General features: G+C 40.6%; 1 protein-coding gene across 2 annotated transcripts in view; it reads right to left on the reverse strand.

Annotated features, from left to right (window-relative positions):
- Nucleotides 1-3,284: 3,284 nt before the first annotated feature.
- Nucleotides 3,285-25,717, reverse strand: part of tncb (tenascin Cb) — a 40,597-nt gene continuing 18,164 nt past the window's right edge. The window contains exons 7-23 of one of the 2 annotated variants that reach the window (XM_061278548.1): nucleotides 23,940-24,209; nucleotides 21,406-21,591; nucleotides 19,840-19,929; nucleotides 18,820-19,083; nucleotides 14,829-15,104; nucleotides 11,037-11,309; nucleotides 9,942-10,064; nucleotides 9,247-9,390; nucleotides 8,969-9,088; nucleotides 8,579-8,722; nucleotides 8,304-8,434; nucleotides 8,041-8,173; nucleotides 7,408-7,559; nucleotides 6,637-6,733; nucleotides 6,162-6,323; nucleotides 5,882-6,045; nucleotides 3,285-5,647 (exon numbers count right to left, since the gene is read on the reverse strand). In XM_061278548.1, the coding sequence (XP_061134532.1) occupies nucleotides 5,537-5,647; nucleotides 5,882-6,045; nucleotides 6,162-6,323; nucleotides 6,637-6,733; nucleotides 7,408-7,559; nucleotides 8,041-8,173; nucleotides 8,304-8,434; nucleotides 8,579-8,722; nucleotides 8,969-9,088; nucleotides 9,247-9,390; nucleotides 9,942-10,064; nucleotides 11,037-11,309; nucleotides 14,829-15,104; nucleotides 18,820-19,083; nucleotides 19,840-19,929; nucleotides 21,406-21,591; nucleotides 23,940-24,209 (2,840 nt within the window). In that variant the 3' untranslated portion in view covers nucleotides 3,285-5,536. The remainder of the gene's footprint in view (nucleotides 5,648-5,881; nucleotides 6,046-6,161; nucleotides 6,324-6,636; nucleotides 6,734-7,407; nucleotides 7,560-8,040; nucleotides 8,174-8,303; nucleotides 8,435-8,578; nucleotides 8,723-8,968; nucleotides 9,089-9,246; nucleotides 9,391-9,941; nucleotides 10,065-11,036; nucleotides 11,310-14,828; nucleotides 15,105-18,819; nucleotides 19,084-19,839; nucleotides 19,930-21,405; nucleotides 21,592-23,939; nucleotides 24,210-25,717) is intronic. The other variant, XM_061278547.1, reaches the window with a different exon arrangement.

Genomic DNA, 25,717 nt, shown 5'->3' on the forward strand with positions numbered 1-25,717 from the left:
AGATTTACACGATAAATCAGGTGTGTTCGGACCTCCGCAGTGATGGCTCTGCCGAACCCCTGAGACGGACTCACCAAACCCCTCGGGTTCGATCGAACCCAGTTAAGAACCACTGTGTTAGAAGGATTCAGACCTTTGCAAGGAGACCACAAATGACTTCTTATAGTCCATCACATTAACCTTTCTGCCACAATAATGTCAATGTTTTGCTTTTGTTGCTGACATGAGCATCAATGCAACAACTACATAATTGGAAAAAATACTGTCGGCAAGACTCAAACGGCATGGAGAACTTTCAATAGAAAATGTCATGACCATAGTTCAGAATTTTATTTTTTGATAAAGGTAATGTTGACCCCACGTCAAAATTGAAAAACAGTATTTTTGCACGCATAATAAACAATAAGAAAAAAATCTGTTTCGGAATCAGTTACATAGCATATCATTGTTTTAAAGATTTAAACCTATTCTAGTCTAACCAAAGTCAAGTCAAAGTCAGCTTTATTGTCAATCCCTTCATATGTCAAGACACACAAAGAAACCGAAATTCCGTTTCCTCCATCCCACGGTGACGAGACACAGTACACTATAAACATACAAGTAGACGACACAAAATAAAAACAAGGCACAAACAATAAATAATAAATAAATAAAATGAGTGATGAATAAATAATAAACAAATAACCCAATAAACAAGAGGAGCTAAACCGAGCCAGTGTGCGTACAGCAGACAGTAAGCATAGCGCAAAGTACAGGACGCTACGCAGAAAGGGGGGGCGAGTTCAGGATCCTAACAGCCTGGAGTATGAAGCTGTTGTCGAGTCTGGTGGTGCGGGAGCGCAGGCTCCTGTACCTCTTCCCAGAGGGCAGAAGCTCAAACAAAGAGTGAGCGGGGTGACTCACATCACTCACAATCGTGGTCGCCTTGCGGGTGAGATGGGAGGTGTAAATGTCCTTCAAGGACGGGAGCGAAGCACCAATAATCTTACCAGCCGTGTTCACTATGCGCTGCAGGGCCTTCAAGTTGTAGTCAGTGCAGCCGCCACCCCAAACAGCAATACAGCTGAGAGGACGCTCTCATTGGTGCCACGGTAAAATGTAGTCATGACGGCCGGAGGAGCGCTCGCTCGCCTGAGTTTCCGCAGGAAGTACAGGCGGCGCTGGGCTTTCTTTGCCAGTGATGCGGTGTTGGTGGACCAGGAGAGATCCTCACTGATGTGCACCCCCAGGAACTTGGCGCTGCTCACTCTCTCCACCACAGCACCGTTGATGGTCAGCGGCAGGTGTTGGGTGTGACCCTTCCGGAAGTCCACAACAATCTCCTTGGTCTTGTCGACGTTCAGCAGGAGGTTGTTGTCCCTGCACCACGTGGTCAGAAGGTCAACCTCCAGCCTGTATTGAGTCTCGTCTCCCTCGGTGATGAGACCCACCAGAGTCGTGTCGTCAGCAAACTTCACTATGCGGTTGTCGCTGTAGGTTGCAGTGCAGTCATGCGTCAGGAGGGTGAAGAGCAGCGGACTGAGCACGCAACCTTGGGGGGCTCCCGTGCTCAGCGTGATGCTGGCGGAGATTTTGTCGCCAACACGTACCACCTGTGGCCTCTGACAGAGGAAGTCCAGTAGCCAGTTGCAGAGGTAGGTACTGAGGCCCAGCGTGTCAAGTTTGCTGATGAGGCGTTGTAGCACAATGGTGTTGAAGGCAGAACTGAAGTCCACAAACAGCAATCTCACATCTACAGTATTAAATGTTCTGCTTGCTTTGGTGGCTTGCGGCACATTCACAGTACTACAATTAACATTTAACAGCCGGTGTCTGTTGTCTGCGTTGTAACGGTACTTACTATCTACACTAGGTGGCAGGATAAGAGAGGAGAAGAAGTAAGATATTTATCATCTCTCACTTTTCATGAATCACATTAATTTACAATCACATAGTTGTAGTAGTAGTAGTAGTAGTAGTAGTAGTAGTAGTAGTAGTAGTAGTAGCTATTAGTAGTACGAATACTACTAGTAGTACGAATACTACTAGTAGTATGAGTAGTAGAAGTAGTAGTAGTAGTAGTAGTAGTAGTAGTAGTAGTAGTAGAATCAGTTTTATACAATTGTCCTAATTACAAATTTCTGTAAGTCTCACACGTTTCCAAAACTCTTCATCTGCCTATGCGGCCAATATAATTGAAACAGTTCCTGTCTGTCTGTCTGTCTTTCGGTCTGTCTGTCTGTCTATCTGTCAATCAGTCAGTCTGTCTATGTTTGTGTACATATTTCACATTTCAGGGTTGCTCCAGCCTGTGTGTACCTGGCTTTGCTTGTGGATGTAAAAATGACACCGCTGAGTCTACCGGAGAAAGAGCCCAGCGTTCAAAGTGCACAGCTGCATGCCTTTTCTGACTTTAGCCCACGGGAGAATATGTTCTAAAGTTCTGTGCAAAAACTGAATTTGAATTTCCATTGAATGTTAAAACTATTTTATTATAATGTCCCGGTGTTTTTTCTTCATAATACAAACCATTAAACAAAAGAATAATAATGAAAAATAAATTATATCCATCCATCCATCCATCCATCTTCCGTTATCCGGGGTCGGGTCGCGGGGGCAGCAGCTTCAAGAGGGACTCCCAGACTTCCCTCTCCCCAGCCACTTCATCAAGCTTATATATATACATATATATACATATATATATAATATATGTATATATATAATTTATTTCTTTATTTTATATATATATATATATAGTTTTTCATTTTTCCGCTTATATATATACATATATATACATATATTATATATATACATATATTATATATGTATATATAATTTATTTCTTTATTTTATTTTATATATATATATATATATATATATATATATATATATATAGTTTTTCATTTTCATTTTTCCACTGACAAGATTGTACCTGGGACTGTGAGTCCAACCCGGAGTAATTCTGTCACCTCCTGAATACTGCATCAAATCCTTCTCAGCCAAGAAGGTGAGAATCGGGCTAGCTGGTTAACATTTATTACCCGCTGTTTGTGAGTGGTACTGTATGATCTAGTCCTAGACTGTCAAAACAATTACAGAATCGATCATTCGTCATCAATGGGTTCATAACCATTTAGTTGATTATTGATACATTTTACTTTTAACGCTCGTCAGTCGTTGCATGAAATCTTTAATGTATCACTCCAGGTTTCTTTCTTAGTATTTCTTATGCCTCCCTTTTTCTATATGTGACAAATTTCTGTACTGAAAAGTAAATTGTCATAGTAAAAACTGTAGTAAAAATATCCTTTAAAACAAAGTTTTATTGTGATACAGTTTACAGAGAAACACCTTTTGTTCACCCAGTTATAAACAAACAATAAGAACAAAACAAACTTACACAGGCAATTTTTGATGGTCAGTGGTTTAGTATCCTGCCATTGCGGGAAATGGGAGGCTTGAGAATATTTGCCAGTTTTTTAGTTAACTCATTCAAACATTTTCAACCACATAGTACTTGATGGGCTTGATAGTTTTGTACATTTAGAGCATCAAAATCTTTTATCACAACACAACAAATCTTTTTTTGACATATATCTATTGTATTCGCATTACTCAGAGTATGAAAAAAAATATATACTCAATAATAGGTCCTGCCTTGGTTTCATCAAACACGTGAATATAAATGAGTGTTTTAAAGGGGACATATTATGGAAACATTTAATAGGTTGTATACTAATAGAGTAAAGTGTAAAATTAAGCAAGTCAACCTTTTGAGCTACTCATTTCTGAAAATGTGTCTGTGAAGAACTGACCTGACTTTCCCATAACTGTGACCACGTGTGTGACTACCACGACCTCCTTAACGGGTTTCTTCACTCATGACTTGGCAGCTAGGCGGGGCAAAGAGCTCCAGTTTTCAAAAATATTTGAGTCTGGCAAAATCTCTGCTGCATGCACCACATACACAGATCCACTGCAATAATTGTATTTTTTTTCAAGTTTGGTATTAAAGTGCTGCCTCTAGTTTTGAAAATGTTTGACTTCAATGTCTGCTTTCTCTACTCTTCTGCTCATCTTTTTCTTCAGCCTCATTTAAAAACAAGTCGCCTCTCCCAAAAGCACAACACCTGAGCTTTGTCCCTCGTTGTCATGAAAAAGTACTCCCATTGGCTTCAAAGTACAAGGGTTGGATGGTGGCTCGTATGCAGAAGACTGGACTGTCCACCCCATCCACCCCGAGAAGAATCAACAAATTAATTTGAAGTTGGCCGGTTCGGCAGGAGCTGGGTTAGGTGACACCCAAACTGATAACGGCTGTCTGGATTTCTCGTCAACCAATCGGGATGAGGGAACTGCGGTGGATTACCACTCTCGAAGACACTGCCAGGACAATTGAGGGCACCTTCCTGCAGCTCTTCACTTTGAATATGGACATCCACTTTTTCTTTGGATTGATTTACAATATGTGTTCTATGTGCTTATTGCAGCTTGGTCATCCTCGAAGGGGGATCCTCCCATCTGTGGTGTCTTCTCAAGGTTTCTCATTTTCCCCAGTAGTTTTTTTTTTTTAGTTTTTCCTTGCCCTCGTGGGAGTTTAAGATTAGGGCATGTTGAGAATAATTGTCAATTTTTGTACATGTGAAGCCCTTTGAGACTTGTCTGTGATTTAGGGCTGTATAAATAAACTTGACTTGACTTAACTTGAAGTAGAGCTTTGTAAATATTACGTTCATGTGTTTGACAAAGAGTACTCGGAATCTCTTATGAAATTGCCTGGAACTGTTTTGAATTGTGAAAATTGCATAATATGTCTCCTTTAATGCAGATTACAGTGGCTAATGACTCAGGGGGTGGGGCAAAAATGAATGAAAAACATTGCATCCCATAGTTTTTTTCCTTCTCGCATCGAAACCTATCCTATCATCGATTAGCTTGTGTACAAGGGTGTGAGGAAACCAGGGGAGGATAAAGTGGCACAGAGACAACGAGTTCAGTCACACAAAGACCAACAAATGACAATTTACGTGGAGGGTGCGGAAGAGGGGATGATGAAGGTGCGGGGAAGGGGGTTAGTGTCTTCGAGTTGACTTGTGCTATCTCTATTCCAATTTTATAAACATCACTGTGCTTTGCCTGCCTTAGGCATTGTTAACAACTACTAAGAAATTGGCTTACGAGATGGGTAAATTCATGACTGTACATAACAGAATGCCCAAGCTGCACACATGCCTCGCGACAAATGCTGCAAACACGAGAGATTTGGATAATCAGGTCTTGTACAATGTTCTGTTCTCTTTGGTGTGTGACTCAGAATCCATTCAGGTTTCACTTAAGTCCAGTTTGCAACATGCATATGCATTTTGGCACAGGCAGTATGAGGTATAGGGAGCCTGTGAGAGAACAGTAAGGTTTGTTGATGTGCATGGAAGCAACAAGGGCCTCGGCAGTGGCTTTGGCGGGGCGGTAGAGAATTAGGTCTGGATTGAGATGTTTTGTAGGGCGTCCAAAAAGAATTGTAGCAATGTTGTTGTTGCTGATGTAGTAGGTGATGCGCTTATGAGCGTTTCCTCCGTCCCTCCAGATTTCTGAAGTTGGATGGCCTAATTTTCATCTCTGCAAACTCAATGGAGTGCTCGTGGCCCTTCCAGTGGAACCAGTTGACGCCCTGAGGATGAGCAAGTACAATTCCTTTAAAAAGACTGCAGGTATAGATCTGACCACATTTTAGTGGGACACTTTGGATAAAGCAAAGTAATGATAACGATATTGTGATGTGTTAGTCAATTGAGCTGTGTCCAGATATTGCAGCTGGTAAAAAGAGTTGATGACCAAAGTGTTTTATACTGTATCTGCGATTGCCCTTCACATTTCTCCCAAGAGCGTAGGATATCAATCGTACCTTGCTGTGACTGTTATCACCATATCTTCCCATGAGATTGACACGGTGGCAGTTTTTATACCAGAAAGCGCCCTTGTATGAAAGAGCACAGTTGGTAACCGCAATGTCATTGTCATGGTCATAAGTGGAGAAAGGACGACCATGGTGGTAGGTCATTGAATCACCTTCAAAAACAAACAACAGGGTCAACTACGGTTTTATTACACTCTTACGTTTTAGGAAGAGTGTATCCAAAATATTGAAATACTTTGGCTGTCTTTATCATCTGATTCATCTTTACCTGCCGTTCCACTGTATCCCCCAACATGAACTTTATAACGAGTCCGAGGTTCAGAGACAGAAAACTTGTCATAATGAGCGTAGGCTGTTTCTCCTTTGTCCCTAAGGTCCACTCGCAGCTCATACTGACCGCCAGCTGTAATCTTATGAAGGTTGGACAGACCTGAGGGGCAAAACAGTGTTGAAATTGCACATTGAAGCATAGTTAAACACACATTTGAGGTTTGACATGCACGGTGTAGTGTATTTTTTTTTTTATCACCTAAGATAAATCTACTGTATTCTGCCAACTACTCTTGGTCAGCCAATTGAATGGAAGGCTATCACTTTTTTTTTTTAACGCTTGTAGACATGGCTAAAATAAAGAGATAAATGCACTAAATTATAAGTGATGAAAAAAAGTAGCTCAATGGAATTCAATATAAAGAATCTTGGACAAAATTATTTTGTGTACTGTATTATCAACTAGAAAATACCCAGCCAGAATTCGTCATTTATGTCTCCAAAGCCAGCTGTGTAATTCTTCCAATTGCGGAAAAACTCCAGTCTGCCACTTTGGCGTTTGAGGAAAATCTGTAAAGGAAAAATATAACAAAGATTTGATCATGCAGGATTTATGTGATTTGATATCTCATAAACACTTACATTCTTATTATCCACCTTCCTACAATAAGGCCTTGGTCTTTTATTCATCTTTTTAGAAATCGTGAAAAACTAAACCAAATACTGATAATACTGTATTAACAATGTTTTCAGGTTTGGGGTTAATTAAAGATATGTTTAATTAAGCAAGTAGCCAATTTGAGATAGATGGACAGATGGATAGACAGATGGATAGACAGACAGACAGACAGACAGACAGACAGACAGACAGACAGACAGACAGACAGACAGACAGACAGACAGACAGACAGACAGACAGACAGACAGACAGACAGACAGACAGACAGACAGATAGATAGATAGATAGATAGATAGATAGATAGATAGATAGATAGATAGATAGATAGATAGATAGATAGATAGATAGATAGATAGATAGATAGATAGATAGATAGATAGATAGATAGATAGATAGATAGATAGATAGATAGATAGATAGATAGATAGATAGATAGATAGATAGATACTACATAGAAACTTTATTGATCTTTGAAATTTTATTGAGGGGCCTGTAAAGAATTTTAAAATAAGAACATTTAGGGTCTCTCTCCAACATATGTATGTTAAATATGTCAGTGACTCACAATCCATCCACCTCCGTCAGTGGTCATGTCACAGTAGACTTGAAGGGGCTGGCTCTCATCCCCACCCAGATAGATGGTGTACAGGCCAGACTGGGTGTCACCATTTAGCAAGGCCTGGGAACAGTCCCTTGGATATTTGTAGAGCACGCCAGCTAGAAACACAGACGCACGCACGCACACACACACACACTTAAGTTCTGGCTCCCCAATGATGCCAGTTATTAACTAAATGCTACCTGAGGATGTCACTTAACCAATCAAGTACTAATTGTAACAATAAAAAAATAATTATACAATTATACATGTCATAATTTATTGAGGTATCTAATCAGTTTAATTTTATATCAGAGATGAGAACGGAAATAGCCAATAGAAGCAAGTATGCCGTAGAGAGCAAGGGTCTAATTTTTGTCATGACTTATGTCATATTTATGGTGTACTGTACAATATTACCCAAGTGGCAATTGACAAATTACCTCTGGCACGTTGGTTGGAAATCACAGTGCTTATTTGGTAGCCCCATCTATTTATGGGGTGAATATTAAGGACTTATAGGATTGAACATACGGTCCATCAACTTGTATCAGTTTTTTTTTTTTTTTTTCATCATACAGTGGTCATGCTTTTACTTACTGGTTGTGAAGACAGTGCTGATGACTCTGCTTCTCTTGGGCCCTGCTATGGCCTGCAGCCTGACTGAGTATTCTGTTGAGGCACTGAGTTGAACCATGTTGTAGGAAACTGCAGTCGGACTGAGAACCACCTCCTGAGATGAGGTAATAATATGTTATGTTACTGACCTCATTTATAATAATTAAAGAGCAAAATTACACAAGAAATATTGGCAATGTCTATCTTAAAAAGATCAGAATGCGTGAAGTACAATATAAATTTACCCGGAAGACGCCATCAGAAGACTCAAAACTGAGGATGTACCCAGTAATGTCAGCACGTGGCGGCCTCCAAGTCAACATGCCTGACTCTGTCTGGATATTGCTTGCTGCCAGGTCCTGAGGGGCATCCACATCTTAACAGAAAAAGGGGTTAGTTAGCAGATACAGATTGGATTGTTCATGTCTAATGCATCACAATTTGTCATTTGATCAACATTTGAATGAAGTCAATCTGCATTGAAATATTTGAATTCTTTTATGCCCAAACGAAAGCCCACCGGTGGTAAATTCTGTTGTAGTGACTGCGCTCTTGGCCAAATCCCTTATGGCATAGACCTTTACAGTATATCGCGTTGCTGGCACCAGGGTAGTCATTGCAAACTCCACCACATTTCCTGACACACGCTCCATCACTGGAGCCACTGGGGGAACACAAAATGTCACAAATAAAAATCAAGCAGCTTGAGAGTGGTAGTGAATAGTTTCAATAGATGAAATGCTAGATTGAATTTTGAATTGTGTTTGAGATATAAAGTAATACTGGCATCAAACCTTTGGTACTTTAACCACATCTTTTAGTTTCTCTGTTAATATAGCAAATAGATGGATGTCCACAGCTGGTTGTAGGTATTTAGCTTAGGTTTGAAGCAGTGTATGTAAATTCTTACCTGAGTCTGCACTATAGGTAATAACATAGCCATCAACTGTAGCAATGGCAGGCTGCCAGAGAAGTAGAGCTTCCGTGTCTGTGATATTGACTGCAGTCAGACCACGGGGTTTATCTAAAGCTGGAACACAAACAATAAAACATTAAGCTGGTGAGAAGGTTTGGAGGAATCAAGTATATATTTTTTTGCATTAAATTTGATGGTGTATGTCTCCCTATTGAAGTTTCCGGCAACTATGTGACAATAAACTGCATTCGTCAGTGTAACACAAATCTTACCAGTCGTGACACTGTCTGATCCAGGCTGACTCTCCCTTTGAGCCTTGACAGCAACAACAGTAACCTGGTAGGTGACACCAGGTATCAGGTTGGGTAGAACAGTCTGCGAGTTTGATCCGTCCACTGTCAGAGTCTTAGCATTCCCTGAGTGCCCAAACAGTTCAGTGTCAATCAAGAAATATCATTGACACTATAGAAAGTGTGATCATGAAAAATGTACATCACACCATTAAAATAATGCAATTGAAGAGCTCATATTGAACATTTGAAATATGCAGCATGCATGCACCTACGCACACACACATACACACGTACGCACGCTCCATCCATCCATCCATCCATCCATCCATCCATCCATCCATCCATCCATCCATCCATCCATCCATCCATCCATCCATCCATCCATCCATCCATCCATCCATCCATCCATCCATCCATCCAATATCTCAAGGTAACACTACACGTTAGTCACAAATGTTAGCTAATTTTGTGCTAACACTGTATTCAATGCCACACAATGTATCTGTAAAGTATATTTTGCAATATATACAAGTTCCTTCCGAGTCACATTTTATGTAGCTTAGAGTTAAAGTGCCAGCGGTTATAAAGATTTAGATATAAGTCATGGGTTGGTTTTCTTGACAGAGATTGTCAAGTTGCCTTAATTAATGTTGTTCAAACATGATGAGACTGACCTCCATGAGCAGGCACATATGTAACCCTGTAGCTGTCTATGCGGGCTTTTGGAACTGCCCAGTGGACAGTAGCAGATGAGTCAGTGACATCAGAGAAGCGTATACCTTTGGGTGGTCCCAGATCTGGTAGAAATGACACAAGGGACACAAAAGAGACAAAACAGGATAGAGTGAGTCAACATGATTTTTGTGTTCTCAGACTAGTCATAGTATGGAACAGGAACATAAGAGTGCATCAATGAGCATTTAATAATGCCTGAAATCAAGCATTTTAGCGTGAAAATACATTTGTTAAAGCAGAAAATACAGGCACTGTAGCTTTAGCAGAGATTTGCTAGAAGGCACAGAAGAAAGAGTGAGATTGTGAAGTGATGTAGACAAACAAAAGAAGACCAGCACTGACAGACAACTTCCCAGTAACGGCCAGTAGTAATAGTATCTTGCGTGACAGACCTGAGGAGATTGCCCCCATTTCATCAAGAGACAAAACATCCACCACACAACCCAAGAGTAAAGCCTTACCCCCAGGGAGGAAAAGGGACACATTCATAGGCAACAGTTGTACAGCATAAGACAGAGACAGTAACCCCATCTCTATCCCAGACACAAAAAAAAAAAAGAAAAAGAAAGACATCACTGGTAGGACAATCAGACGAAAATAATATTACAATAGGATTGCAGAAAACCTCAGTAAACGTCCTGAGTGGGAGCCAACGGATGTGTCTGAAATTTTTCAGATGAAACTTTAGACCCAGTTTGGAATATGTTATTTTTTATGCAGTTTTTCAGTTCACTTCAACCACTCAGGGTTACTGGTAGATACCAAGCCAGTGACACAAGGCCACACAAATACAACCGTGCCATAAAGATGCATGTTCTAAATCTACTTCTCAAAGGACACATACGTAAGATTTTAGACTTTGCACCAAGTAGTTTGGACATTGTTTGGTTAGTAAACACATTAAAAAAGACAATATCCTGGACCTTTCCATGCTTGTGAGAACATATATAAGAGGAAAAAAAACATTGACAAAACAAATAAAACTGAATATCTCTTCCCAGATTTTCATTGAGAGCCATCCTTTCAAGCTGTACCTGTTCTCACCCCCTCGATTACAGACTTGGAGCGCCTTCCCAAAATTAGTCCAAAGATTTCAATTTTGTACTCTGTGTCCTCGTTGAGGTCCGTCACTTCTGTGCTTCTCTCTTCGCCAACCAACACCAGCTCTTGGGGTTGGTCAGGGCTCTCAGCCTTGCTCACCATTATGACAAAGGTGTCGAAGGTATCGTCATCTGCTGTCCACACCAATCTAAAGCTCTCAGGAGTGATGTCAGACAGTAGGAGAGCCTGCACCTGTGGTTCAGTCTCTGAGTGACAAGGGAAGGTCAGATTTGCTCTTCTGTTAAACTCGAGAATGCTTTTACGTAATAGGAACATCGTTATGAAATGAAATCGATCTGAAATGGAAATTCAGCAACATGAAGCCTGAGTTTTGAAATACTGTCTCTCTACAAAGTTCAGTAGACCACAGATTTGACTAACTTCACACAAAAGTACCTAATCCTGTATACTAGGTCGAAACACAACAAAAGTAATATTTTTAATGCTACTCAAATTCATTATTTGGTACCTGCTAGGCTAAAACACCTTTAAAACTGCTGGGTTAAAAGATTGGACCAACCCAGGAAGTTGGTGCAATTTGATCAAACTTAGTGTTGTTTTGCAAAAAAAAAAAAAAATCTGAGTGTTTTGAGCAAAATAAATTTGTTGAGTTGTTTGTAACCCAGTATTTTTAAGGGCGTACTTCATAAGTTCTTTATCTGGATATGTATTAAAAACCTGTGTGTAAGTGCAAAAAGATCATCATCAAAACCTTAAATCTTCCAATTAAAAAGTTGTTTTCCACCTCAACCTATTGATTTTTTTGACTGACAAGTTTGCAAACAAAATGAATTTGAAGTGTTAGTTTAAGAAGAGAAAAGAAATCTTTCCCATCCCTAATTTTAGAGAAGTCATAACTGGGTTAAAAGCCATGTTTTGTTCAATTTAACTTGACTCCTTCTTGGGACTGGTTTCAAGTTCGTCCAAGTCATTTCGAATCTCCAAAATTTCATGACAGAATAGACAATGTTTGACAATAATATTTGTACGAGTGGAAAAGCTCATCCCACTACCTCTCATTTCACAAATGCGTGTATGGGTTGTTGAAAAGCTGTTTGACCGGCAGCCATTTTTAGCAGCCTATAGGAAGACAACAGTAAACCCACGAGCTAATTAGCCAGAGAAACGTCCGGTAGCATCTATGGATCCAAGGACACATGGATCTGACGGAGCTTTTAAAGCAGCCTGGAAAAGAAAAAGGCATATTAAGGCTAAGAAAAACCTAGAATAAATCCTAGTGCCACTGCTCATTAAAACACGACCAAATGTGAGTGTTTTAAGGGTTCACCTCAAGCCCCTTTTCCTTACGAGGAAAGAAATGCACAAGGCATTTGTTGTGAGAAGAAGCAGTGGAAATGAGAAACAGAACAGACCAATCAACAAGGAGCTGTCACTCCTCATTAGCCAGCATCGGCAGCTTTAACTGGTCAGTGCAACAGGAGGGTCACCTCCATCAGCTTACAATCGCTAGCTTGCTACTGATTTCACCCTCTCCACCGTACCACTTCTAGTTCCACTGTGTCTTTCTGAACACCCCCACATCTTGGGGGAACAGAACCGCCACTCACAAAAGCGAGCTTGTCATTTGGATGAGGTCATGGAGCATCGCCTGCGGCAACAAGTGTTCTGCAAGCAGAAACTATGTACCAGTTACACCTGACAACTTTACTGCTAGTTTGTGGTGACAGAAATCCAAAGAGATTCAAGGCATGCTGTCCACATCTGTTTGTGGTAACATTGTTCATTTGTTACATAAAACTATTTGGCTAATCAAAGTTTCCGTGCTTAATGTTTTTCAGTTGGAGGACTTAATCTCCCTTGTAATGTCTTTCTCCACTTGACTAGTGTTGACTACTGTGCACGACATAATTAAGTTAGTCAGTGCCTGCATTCACTACTTGGAATGCTTAACGCTCTTGAAAAAAAATGGTTTGATCGACCATTAACATGGCGACAATAGACTGTGTTGAGTGTATGCCATATTCTGCGTGGCCTCAGAAGCCCCTGGCAAAGGCAAGGGCAATGGCAGCCTGAGAATTAAGCGCGGCCCAGTTTTTGGGGGACTTGGGATGCATACAGACGAGAAGCCTCATACAAAGCCTCGGGTTTTTCATTTAATTCCTGTCCGTTCTCTCATTTTTTTCCTCACTTGACCGATCAGTCTTTAAAATGTTAAATGATGCTTCATGCTGGAATGAGACACTCATAAAACTGTGAATAAAGCGAGGATTGATTCAGTTTTACGACGTTGCCAGTTGGCCTACAAGAATCTTATTGTTTGTCGGAGGTATTGTTATAGAGTAGTGTGTAATATTTGAAAATGTTCTCTTGATTCAACTTAAGTCAGGTTTATTTACATAGCCCTTATTCACAGAAACGTGAGCCACCACACATGTCACGCGGAGCTCAGAATCTGTCTGCCTCCACTTTGATCAAATACATCACGAATGCATTACATCACCTGCCTCAAAACTTACACCTGCTTTTAGATCATCTAGAAATGATTGTACTTTCTACTACCAATTTGTTGGATGGATCACGGCATGTTAAAAAAAAACAAAAAAAAACTCGTATCCAATCCACTGGAATGCCCAGCATGTTGCAGCACGGTCTGACAAAATCCCAAACAGAGGGAATTGGGCCAAAATGCAGGCACGGAAATCAAAATGTGCCAGTTTTTACGCTCAAATGCACATGCACTGTCTATAAAAATAGGGCCTCAGTTGCTTTTCAGCATGCAGACTGACATCTTTAAGGTCGAGTTTGTGACCCATTTTAACACAAATGACATGCTTGTGTGTGTGTGTGTGTGTGTGTGCGTGTGTGTGAGGTCAGGACCAATTGCAAAGTTGGACATCTTATCTCCAATAAATAAAAGTGCAATGGAACGCCAAACTTACAAACTACTATTCATGTAACTGGATTTTATGGCCAAGACAGACTTCTGTACACCGGAGGCCATTAAGCTATTTGTATTTAATTGTTGTACTACATATCACCATTCAACACAACATGTGCTCTCAAATGTTTACATGTTTATTTTAAAAACTTATCTTGGCTGAAAAAAAACAGGACTTTTGTGGCGAGGTTTGCTGATTAAATCAAATGTTCAATTAAAAAAAAAAAAAACAACAACAACATGTTACACTCATTAGTCATGTTTTTGATTACTAAATTGGACTACATACTTATATCCTCCAAGGAAGTAACAAAGTGTGTAGTATATACGTCTAACCTTTCTGGAATTAGTTCCGTAACTATGTCTGGGTGTTGTTGGTGAATTTGAGTTAGTCACACTGGCGTCTGGCATGAAGTCTGGCAGTGGGTGATGGGTTAGTCTGTGTTTCTTAATGTGCTTTTCCAACTATTTAAATGCTTGTGCTAACAAATGAAGGGAACAAAACCTGCTTTTCCAGATTTCAATGCAGACTTTCAACCAAAGAATTTCAGTCACATGGCAATTATTTCACCTTTTATAAAATAAACATTCTACAAACTTAGGTGCAGGGTAATTTTGAGGCTGTAGTTTATAGTTTTTAAAAGGAAAGGAAAAGGAGAAAATAACCGTTTGTTTTTTAACACCTCCACGGGAGAGAACTGAAGTCGGTGCTGAACAGAGCGGAATTCCACGAAGACAACAAGATAATCACTCTCATAGTGTGAAGCAGCAAGAGAGGACTCAAGCAAAAGAAAGAGTGAGGCCACAGCATTGACGGTGTTTATACCTGTGATGGTGTCTGCAAAGACAGGATCTAACAGCAGGCCCCTGTACACCCCGTACAGATTGGCCCTGTACCAGGTGATGGGAGTGAGGCCAGAGATGACAATGCTGCGAGCATCGGCGGGCACAGTGTGATTTTGCCACTCAGCGCCCGTCTCTGCATCAGTGATCTCGATCAGAAATGCTTCAAAGGCCCCTTCGTCTGCGGACCAGGACAGGAGGAAGCTGTCCCATGACACATCGCTGACACTGACATGTGTCACCATGGGCTTCTCGTCCGCTGGGTGATGAAAAACATATCAATATGGAGTTACAGGATGGTGACATAGACAGTCCGCCATGTTTTTTTTAAATGATCTTGTGGACCCCAAACCAGTTCTCTTCACACACACAACTGGGTGAACTCATTGTTCCCATTAACATCTATGTAGATTTTAGAAGCTGAAGCTATTAAGATTAGTCCATATGACATTTCCAGCTATGCCACAGTCATGCAATAGCCAATAGGGGTCCAACTTCCAACTCACACAGAACAATATGGCTTTCAAGGTTCACCTGGCCGTGCTGACAGTTAGGGCTGCATCACAGGTAGTATAATGCCAATATTTTGATAGAATCCATCTAATATTGGTCTAAACGTTAGCATACAAACAAAGCATTCCAAAACGTTTATTATAATGCATGGGTTGAACATCCGACCAAACATGAGTGGTGTTTTGTGAGACCGTAGGTGGTAGCAGCGAGAATGTTGACACTAATGGTGCTGTATTTCAGTCATTTCATTTTGCTGTCTCAAAGGAAAATGATGCTTTCACTTGACTGAGGAAGACATATTCTGCAATTTTCACTACAAAAGAACAGACCTGAACAAAGCATCTCATTATTGATGGCTGCCTATAGCCATAACATCCATATTACCATATGAGAGAGAAGACTTTAAAATTGAAAGCAACAGTGAGACATGCAATGCAGCTTGTGTGCATTAATGACCACAATTGAGCCATTAGCATTTGAAAGTGCAGTGTAGCCCTGCCAGAACGCTAGAAAGTACACTGTCCACTTCAAACAGAAGTGCGGAAGCCATGCGGAACAATGTGCAGCAGCCTGTAATCTGAGACCATTATGAGCACATTCAGAGAATAGATTAGAATGATATAGAGGGTGCAGAAAAACATCACAACTCGCAATGTCCTCAACACTGCCAAGTTTATGGAGAGCAGATGTCCTGAGAGACAGTGGCTATGTTTTTAGGACGCATTCATTTGGATTAAAAGCCAAATCAGAATAAAAAATGTTTAATGACAAAAGTGGGAGTGGTGGGTGGAATTAAACATTCCATTTTCTTTAGAAACCTTTCTCTCCTTGCATGTAGCCATGTTTGGCTACTATAGGTCAAACAGCTTGATGCCTATGGCGCATATATTGACCCCCCCCCACCCCCAAAGTAAATGTTTAAGTTTAATAACAAAAGAGAACCATAATCTTCAAATTTATAGATACATTTAAAAACTGATAATTTAAAATTTCCAAAGTCACAGAGAGCCACAGCTGAAGGATGAAAGAGGCGCATGCGGCTCTGGAGCCATGGGTTGCAGACCTCATTTTCAAAACATGCAATGTAGGTAGATTATTAGGAGACATACCACAAAGACAAAGTGTAGGCCACCAATAAAGTCAACAAAAAAAAAGGAACATGGCACGTCAAACAAAGGTCAACAATGGACCTGCTGCGACAACGAGTGCATTAAAGTACTTGTGGAAAATCGTCAAGGGGAAATCGCACAAGGCATGCAACGGCACGTTGTGACAAATTTGGTGTGAGCCTTACGACGGTTTATCATTTATCATTCAAGTATTACATTCACATAAAATATTTGCATCTGCCTCTCAGTAGTAGTATTAAATTAAATTCTTGTAATCGTCACTAAGGCAGTAAGTAGATCACTGAACCGTCCATCCAACCTCTCCAATTCCTCCTGTAAAACGAGTCCAATCTACGTTCATGTCTGGAGATGATAAAGGCTCAGCTCAGATCAACGCAGGCTGTGGATTAGAAGGCTGCTGATTTCAGAGACAATGTTTTAACAGGAGTCCCAGCATGTGGCCTTTTATCTGACAGAGCCAGAGTTCATCGTGGTCAAATCGCACAAAACCAGAGGGGAGCAAGGCTCACGTCAACAATTACCACATGAATGAACATTATTCAATGGCCCTCCCCACACCACCACTGCCATCACCCTGCCCATTATAATTAAAGTGCAGTCCAGAAATACACAATGAGCCGTTATTTATAGATCTTTTTCTTTTCCCACGTATTTTGATTTTTGTCCACAGATGTTGAAACTTATTGCATAAGGTGATTTGACATTTGTGTGTAAGTGTGCCACAATTATTTTGTTTTGTTTTTAGGATGAGGAAAAATGAATACTACACAGTAATGGCAAATGTATTTCCACATACTATATATGAGCCCCAGTCGAAGAAATACACGGTATTACTTCAGGCAAACAATTAATTCCAACAAATAACTTATTTTTGCATTATTATGAGAGTCACATAAGAACAAGGGACTAGATATTTTTTTTTACCTCTTCCTACTCCCTTTTGAACATGTAAACTGTGCTTAACGACTTAACCATTGATGTGCTTTCTCTTCTTGATATAATTTTTTAATTACAATAGATTTTGTTCTTCACCAAACAAACAAACAAACAAACAAACAAACAAACAAACAAACAAACAAACAAACAAACAAACAAACAGTTCATTGCCTCTGTTTGACGGGCAGCAATACTTACATGAACCAGTGGTATTTTTGAACCACTATTATTCTTTTAAAGTGTACAACCATTACTATAGGATGCTTGGCTGTACTTGTTTGCGCATGCAGTATTCGATAGTGTGGTCATCAGTGGTCTGCAAGTGACTCGGTTCCTGGTTAGGGGATGGTTAGAGAATGGGGGAAAAAAATCTATTTAAAGTTGCTGGAAAGTCTGGTAGGATAAGAAAAGCCATTGTTTGACTGTTTTTGGGTTGCATTGTTGTTGTTCCCTGCCCTTCTCTATCAGCAGCACCGTCTCCACAGAGACTGAAAAGGCGTGACAGAATATTGAATGAGATAGCCAAGAAAGTGGTAAAGCTCATTCAAAATGCAGATGCTGTTGTCACGGGACCATGTTGACAAAAGCAACCCTGTCACCATTATTGCAAAATGGGAAAATCTATGTTACAGACCTTAAAATGCTGGAATCATGCATTTTTGTCACTTTGGTAAGATTTCAATGAAAAAGAAAAGTAACGCAAAAAAGTAACATGGTTAAAGAGATCAAGAAACCTTCAGATATGTAACCAAATTGAAAAGGTTTGGCAGAAGGTTATGTTCAATTGATAATTGATCAATGTGTTGCTTAGTTACAGTACTGGGTTTATGCATGGATCAAGGAGGGAGACAAAAAATGTTATACTCCACAAAGAAACAAACTAAGAAACAATCAATAAAACAATGAAACAAACTGGTGGGAAAACAACCAAACAAACAAACAAACAAACAGAAAGATAGACAAGTACAGACTCCACTTCTTATTTTTAAGAGTTGAGCCTTTCTTCTGTGTCGACTGTTACTTCACTGATCGGGCCGCATCATAGTTTTTTTCGAAGGACCATTATGATGATATTTAGGCTACACAACAAACTGATGGACAACAAGTATTGAAATAAGAGACGAATAAAAACTGTTCCAATATTTTAAAAAGATGAATGGTAATTGCAATACTAGCAATACTTCTATTTTTTAAAAGTGAAGACAAGTTGTAATTTTAATACTGACACGAGAAGTCGATGCACAATTTGTCTCCGCGGGCCACATAAAATGATGTGGCGAGCCGTATCTTGCCCCTGGGCCATGAGTTTTATACCAATGCCATATTACTTTCTCCAGTAAGGAGCTATGTTACATTATCCGTCAAAAAGGCTGCCAATGATTAATATTCACCAACCTGTAGGAGCAGAAATGGTAGATGGTGCACTGGTCTTGCGGCCCCTCTCTGCAGTGATGCTGATGGTATAGAGCATGCCTGGTGTCAGGCCTCTCAAGGTGTGGGACTCAGAGCCTCCTGGGACCACTTCCTCTGCTCTTTGACCATCAGCGGAAACATAAACAAGTCGGTAGGAGTCCATCTTGGCCAGGGGGCGCCTCCATTCCAACATCATTGTTGTTTCTGTCACCTCTGCAACAGTTAGGTCCTTTGGTGCATCCAGAGCTGAAACATACAGGACACTAGTTTGTAAATTGCGATTTGACGCCAGGGCCTTTTTGAGCTGATGCAAGGCGAGGGAGACAGTGGATTGTCACCCTCGTCATCAGTCAAAGGGGAGGTGTTTGGCCCTACAAAGCAAAATAAAATGAGGGTTAATGTAAGGAAACAATGTTATCCCGTTGTAGAAGTGATTTACAATAATCAATTAGTTCATCATGAGAAAGAGCAACCGGGTTTTCAATAATAATGTTTTCTTTCATTTGTTTTTAGTGACGTCCTACAAAAGAATGATTCTGTTAGCTTCTTCTCCCTCCCTTAGTGTTTTCACTAAATTATACCCAATGATGACAGTAACCGCATACACATAGAATGGAAGTTAATCTGCTAGCCTGACACAGGACAGAGTGTGAGAGACAATAAATGTCACCACTAAAGGGCCTAAATTTATTGCAAAGATTTGAACGGAATGTTGTTACTATTTGTGATCTGTGATAACTATTGAGACTTTTCTGTAATTAGCATACAGTATCTACATTTGATTTGATGAAATCCTGACAAACTAAATGGACAAATTAGCTAAAATGAACAAAACAAACTGAACTTCAGAAGATATCAAGACTCCCACAAGACTGGGGATATATAACATTTTTGTTGCCAAAATGGACAAACATACTACTGTAGTGTAACTGCTGAATGATGGACATTACTGACAATTACAGACATTGTTAAAGTTAACATGAATAAGTGAAATCTTCATACCGGTCACAGCATTGGTGGTCGTAGGCAGACTCTCTCGTTCCCCTTTCACCGCTGTCACTCCCATTCCATACTCTGTGCCGGGTCTCAGACCTAGGTAACCATGCAAAATAAACAAAATCAACCAACTGATATGGTTGTTTGCCCAAATTCCTCTATCTTCCCTGAGCTGAATGGCTGGGAGTCTGTCTCGTCAAGTGGCCGCCAGCTGTTTCTGCTAATGGCTTCGGTGGCCATGGCAAACACAAAACCACTTTCATGTGGCGTGATAGCACAATAGGTTGCAGCCAAATTGCATTTCATGGTAAGCTTGAGCTCCTTGTGGAACACGGCTGGTGTGTTTGCATTGATGGAGCTATAGGGCCCTTGTCGTGCAGCAGAAACACTACTCCCAATGATACCGCTGGCTTTGGAAAGCCTTTGGTTTCCACAATTAAGCCCTCTCTAGGCCTGATCGCCTTTAATTCCTTTATTAACTCCCACAGAGGTCATCACACACAGAGTTCTGCAGCATGAAATTACACCTAATACCCAGGAAACTCATTATCAATAAAATCACGAGCGTGAAGGCAATTACAGATAATAACTGTGTGAAAGCACTACTGAGGTGTGTGGTGAAGAGGGGGACGTCTGCTGAATGGACACTATGCTTTATTTCCATGAGATGGGCCTCCCAAGGACAAAGAATTGTGCCAGACAAAGACACCATTTGACAAAGTTTTTCCCCTCTCTTGTTGTGTCTAATCAACAAACTACGACAAAATAAAAAAAATAAAAAACAAAGCTCAAAGCGCTGCTTTATAATGTCAACAGCATTGATAGATGAAAAACATGCCCATGTCTCTTGCTTGAGCAAAAGAGAAATAAGCGGCATAGTGATTCAATTTAAACAGTGAATGCCAAACCCCCTGGGTGGTTTTCTCATAAGGCAGCCTTATTGTAGACGGGCAAACAAAACAAAGGAAAGCTACTGCAGAAATCAGCTGGCAGAACATAACACTGTCCAATTATTAAGACAGTCTGCACGTCCAAATAACAAGAGTAAACACTTCATACTGTCAAAACTTGCTTTTCACTTACAGTGACGTAAGATGCAGACAGAGCAGTGACTCAACTCAAAAATCATTGTTTGTGCAAGGAATAGAAAAACCTTAAATTCGGCCATGAAGCTAAAGTACCTTTCGTTTGGACACACATTAACTGGTCCAAGGTCATAAAATATATTGAGTACTTTTGATAGATAAAACGGAGATGGTAAATGAACGAATAAAAACAGGAAGCGTGCCTTCTGTACCCATTTGCGGCAATAATCATAAACGTCATTCAACATTTCTATCTCTGTTGTGAACTTCATACTCTTTGTGATTAACTGATTTTAGAGACAAACCATGGATACCAATGTTATCATGCATCTTGAAACGGAATTTCAATATTTCTATCTCCATAGCAAACGGCTATTTGAGATGCTGGGCAGACTGCCTAACTTACAAATGTGCAATATATCTTTCTACTGGATGGTACAATTATTAGTTACTGGGTGGACTGTGGAGGTACAAGGAGAGTGCATACCAATTATCTTAGCCTGTGTTGTGTCTTGGAGTCCGGCAGGAAAGAGTAGCTCTCTGTGCTCGCCTCCAGACAGAGGCCCGTACTTAATGCGGTAGTTGTCCACCTGAGCGTGGCTGTTTTTCCACTCAAGAGTGATGCTTTCATCAGTCAGCTCCAGCTTCTGAAGGTCCCTGGGGGCATCCAAGTCTAACACACACAGAGAAGTTGATTTCGTACTGATGCTAAGTTCTGACAAGTTGTTTCCATTAGACTGAGAGCAAACCACCACAGGAAATGCGTATTCATCATTATTCTAAACTTGGTGGGATATGTAGCCCTTTGAAAACCAAACAGTAGGACTTCTTTCCTCATAAACCTGTAGAATGTGTGGTCCTTCACATACCCCTCTCTCTTTCTACTTCATCTAGGTGATACAATAATATACCGTATAGATTCTATACCTGTTTGTGGAGAATAGGTAGTAGTGTGTAGCTTTTTATTCAGGTAATGCAGATTTACCGTTTTTTTCCATGTATAATGCGCCCCCATGCGCACCCTAAAAATGGCATGTTGATGCTGGAAAAAAGCCTGTACCCATGTATAATTTTGTACATGTGACAATGATAAATAAAGATCTATTCTATTCTATTCTATTCTATTCTATTCTATTCTATTCTATTCTATTCTATTCTATTCTATTCTATTCTATTCTATTCTATTCTATTCTATTCTATTCTATTCTATTCTATTCTATTCTATTCTATTCTATTCTATCCTATTCTATTCTATAATACGCACCCAAATTTTGACTCCTACTTAAGTCCGTAAACGTAAAATTATTTCAGAAAAAAATCATCTTTAGGAACAACCGGATGTTATTCTGCCGGTCAGTATCACTGTGCATGGGCTAGCAAACTCAATAGCGAAGAAATGTTTCGGATTTGTGTAGGGTACATTGTGACAGCAAACGAGCAGGTGATCGAGCAAGCGTCTGATACGAGAGCATTGTGTCCGTATGGAGCGTGTTTGAAGTGAACAGCAGAGAAGAAAGCGCATCTGTAATGGCGGCCTCCGTATGATATCCGGATAAAAAAAAAATAATAATAATAAATAAAAAAAATAAATAAAATCGTACCCATGTATAATGTGCACCCCAGATTTTAGGACAATAAATTAGTTAAATTTTGCGCATTATACATGGAAAAAACGGTAGATTGTTACCATTTCAAACAGTGTTTCTCAACAGCTGTCACCTAAGAACCCGGATTTTCCTTTTGTTGTGTAGTTGTGTTTTTAGATGTTTGAAACAAGAAAGAACATATTTTGTTCAAGATAGCCTCTGCTAACACAGGTATTAACCTGGCAAGAGCCAGACAGATGAATTGTGAATTGCTGAAAGGATTCTTTACAGTGTCAATCTGGGATCGCTCCACTGTTATCTGCTGGGGAAAGGAGGGACAATTGAGTACAATACTTTGAGTTGAGTGAGCGATGTGGCAATTTATGCAGCCAACCAATTTTTTATCTTGACCTCTTACGGCAATGGAAATCCTCATGAAGAAGTAAAAGAAGCACAAACCTCTTTTCCAGTTAAAAATGCAAAAAGTGCCTCTCGCTGCTCTTCACGCAAAAGGAATTTGTGAGTACTAAGTCTACGAGAACAGAATTAAATGCAGTGTCCATGCATTCGTGCGCCGATGGCCGTGCGCCGATGGCCTCAGCGCTTCTTATTTTCCACGCAGCCTCATACCCTTCCCCCAAACAAATGATTGCTTTGTGGTCGGTCTGTACTACCAGAAAATTACGAGTTGGATTTACAAGATGTTTTTGTGACCTCACAAATACCACGAGAATTCAGCTAGCAGGTAAGGTAACACATGTAGAGCCTTTGCTAACACATGTATTGTTTATTACACCTTTAAAATGAGTATGACCTACCAACAAAAGAACATTGCTTACTGTGACATCCGCTAGCCAGCTAGGCTGAGCTGCTCTGTCTTTGTTTATAAACGAGTGGCTAAAAGCAAGAAAGCTAGACTTCCTGTTGCTCACTTAATTATGTTCAACTTGTGAGCTGGGAACACCTCTGTACTGTAGCAGAAAAAAATCTAAATAATAATGTTTTACTACTACAACCCACGCAAAATGGATACACGACCCACTTTTGTGTTCCGACCCGTCGGTTAAGAATTACTGGTTTAGAATACAGTGGAGGAAAGAAGATACATTTTCACAGAGGCGTAGCCAGGAATTTTTCCAATAGGGGCGCGCGCCCACAGGAAAAAAAATCTAACATAACCCATGCCGTTTGCTGATCGCTAAAACAACATCCGGGTCCGGGAGACAAACGGTGAATGGATAACATCGCGCACATAGAATAGCGCAAGCACATTCGCGCAAGACCGAAAGAAAAAAACGGCATGAAAATGAAGAATCGAAAAAGCTCGATTTTTTTCAACCGGGGCGCAGGGAGTCCTAACCGGGGCGGCGCCCCGGCTTGGCTACGCCTCTGCATTTTCACATCTGAAAAAGTTCTTACCGTGTGTATTTCTTACCCGTGAGGAATGAGTCATAAACAGGGACACTGGACCGTTCTCCACTCCGGGCTGTCAAAGATACCTCATACTGGGTGTCTGGGATGAGGCCCCCAAAGTGGTATTGGGTGTCTGTGGAGGAAAGCTCAACCACACTGTGATCAGCAGGGCTGGCGCCAGGCCCAAAAGAGATGCTGATCCCATCCACGTGGGCCACAGGTTGGACCCACGTCACCAGCGCTGTTGTGTCCGTCACATCCCGTATGTTCACCTGGCTCGGTGCGTCAATTCCTGGAGGAGTAAACCACACATAACTAAATGTTGTTGCCTTGTTTCAAAACACGGTGAGATTATGACACTTAAGAACCGAGTAATTAACTTTTCCATTTCCTAGGGGTATGCAGTTTTAATACAAAGCCACGTCAAGTGTAAAAACACAAAAACAACAAAAAAAACATTGCACAGACCAGTGAAACAGACTCCATGGAAACGAGACTAATTAAACTCTGTTAACAACACTTGTTGTTGTAATGTGCAAGATCACAAACTTGCAGTGGTGGACTGTAAGTAACAAAGTCATTTTTCTTGAGGAAGTACGACCAGTCTTATATACCCATACTGTCACCCCAAAGTCATCTGTTATATCTCCAGTAGAACTGCGACCCAAATGAGGTTAAGATGGCATATGGGAAATGAATGGCTGATGTTTGTAACAATTTTACAATTTACTGGAGTGCATTTTCTTTTGGAAATGTTGTACTTTGACTCCACTACCTTAGAAAAGCAAACATACCTTTGATCAGAGGCGTAGCCAAGCCGGGGCGAGCCGGGGCGGCGCCCCAGTTCGGACTCCCTGCGCCCCGGTTGAAAAAAATCGAGCTTTTTCGATTCTTCATTTTCATGCCGTTTTTTTCTTTCGGTCTTGCGCGAATGTGCTTGCGCTATTCTATGTGCGCGATGTTATCCATTCACCGTTTGCCTCCCCGACCCGGATGTTGTTTTAGCGATCAGCGAACGGCGTGGGTGATGTTCGATTTTTTTTCCTGTGGGCGTGCGCCCCTACTAGAAAAATCCCTGGCTACGCCTCTGCCTTTGATTCTATAACATCACTAAAAATGACTAGTGACTGACGCATTGGAGGCTTAAAAAAACTCAGTTTCCATTTCTTGTGTTCAAGCAGTGTTGCTGTATCTGCCCCTTACACATCAGCTCCTCAGTTTGCTTGCAGGCAAAATCCAAGTCCGAGTGGAAAGGTGATGTGCAGCATCTGTGCGCTGCAAGTCAGGGACTTGGCAGGCATTGAAGACTAAGCTGCCTCTCCTCTTTTGTATCATCCGTGGCTATACCTGAACTGTATGAGCTCACAGCGCTAAAGAATGATTCATATCGTTTTAAATCTGTTTACCACACCCATTTTTGTTCATGGCCTACAAGGACTTACGGAATCAGGAAGACGTCATGGATTTCCTTTTTTTTTTTTCCCCAGTCGTTAAAACGCGCAGAATACCTGAGTCAAGGGCTTGCTAATGCATCTGGAAAGAACAGCTTAGTAAATTTTAAGTGCTTTTTATTGTCTCTCGTGTATACAACTTGATACGTCGCACATCTGCTTGATGAATTCAGTTATAGTTCTTAAAATGATAGTCAACCCCCAAATTGTCTTCACAGTATGTTGTATGTGGCCCCTGTAGTCTAAACGCAAGACTCTGATTAATGCTTTTTTCGTGGAATATGAATTGAACAGGCAAAATCCCCCTCTTTTTATCCATTTATCCATTTTGCCACTTGCTGTCGACTGA

Source organism: Syngnathus typhle, linkage group LG5 (assembly GCF_033458585.1).
Source record: "Syngnathus typhle isolate RoL2023-S1 ecotype Sweden linkage group LG5, RoL_Styp_1.0, whole genome shotgun sequence".
NCBI lineage: Eukaryota > Metazoa > Chordata > Actinopteri > Syngnathiformes > Syngnathidae > Syngnathus > Syngnathus typhle.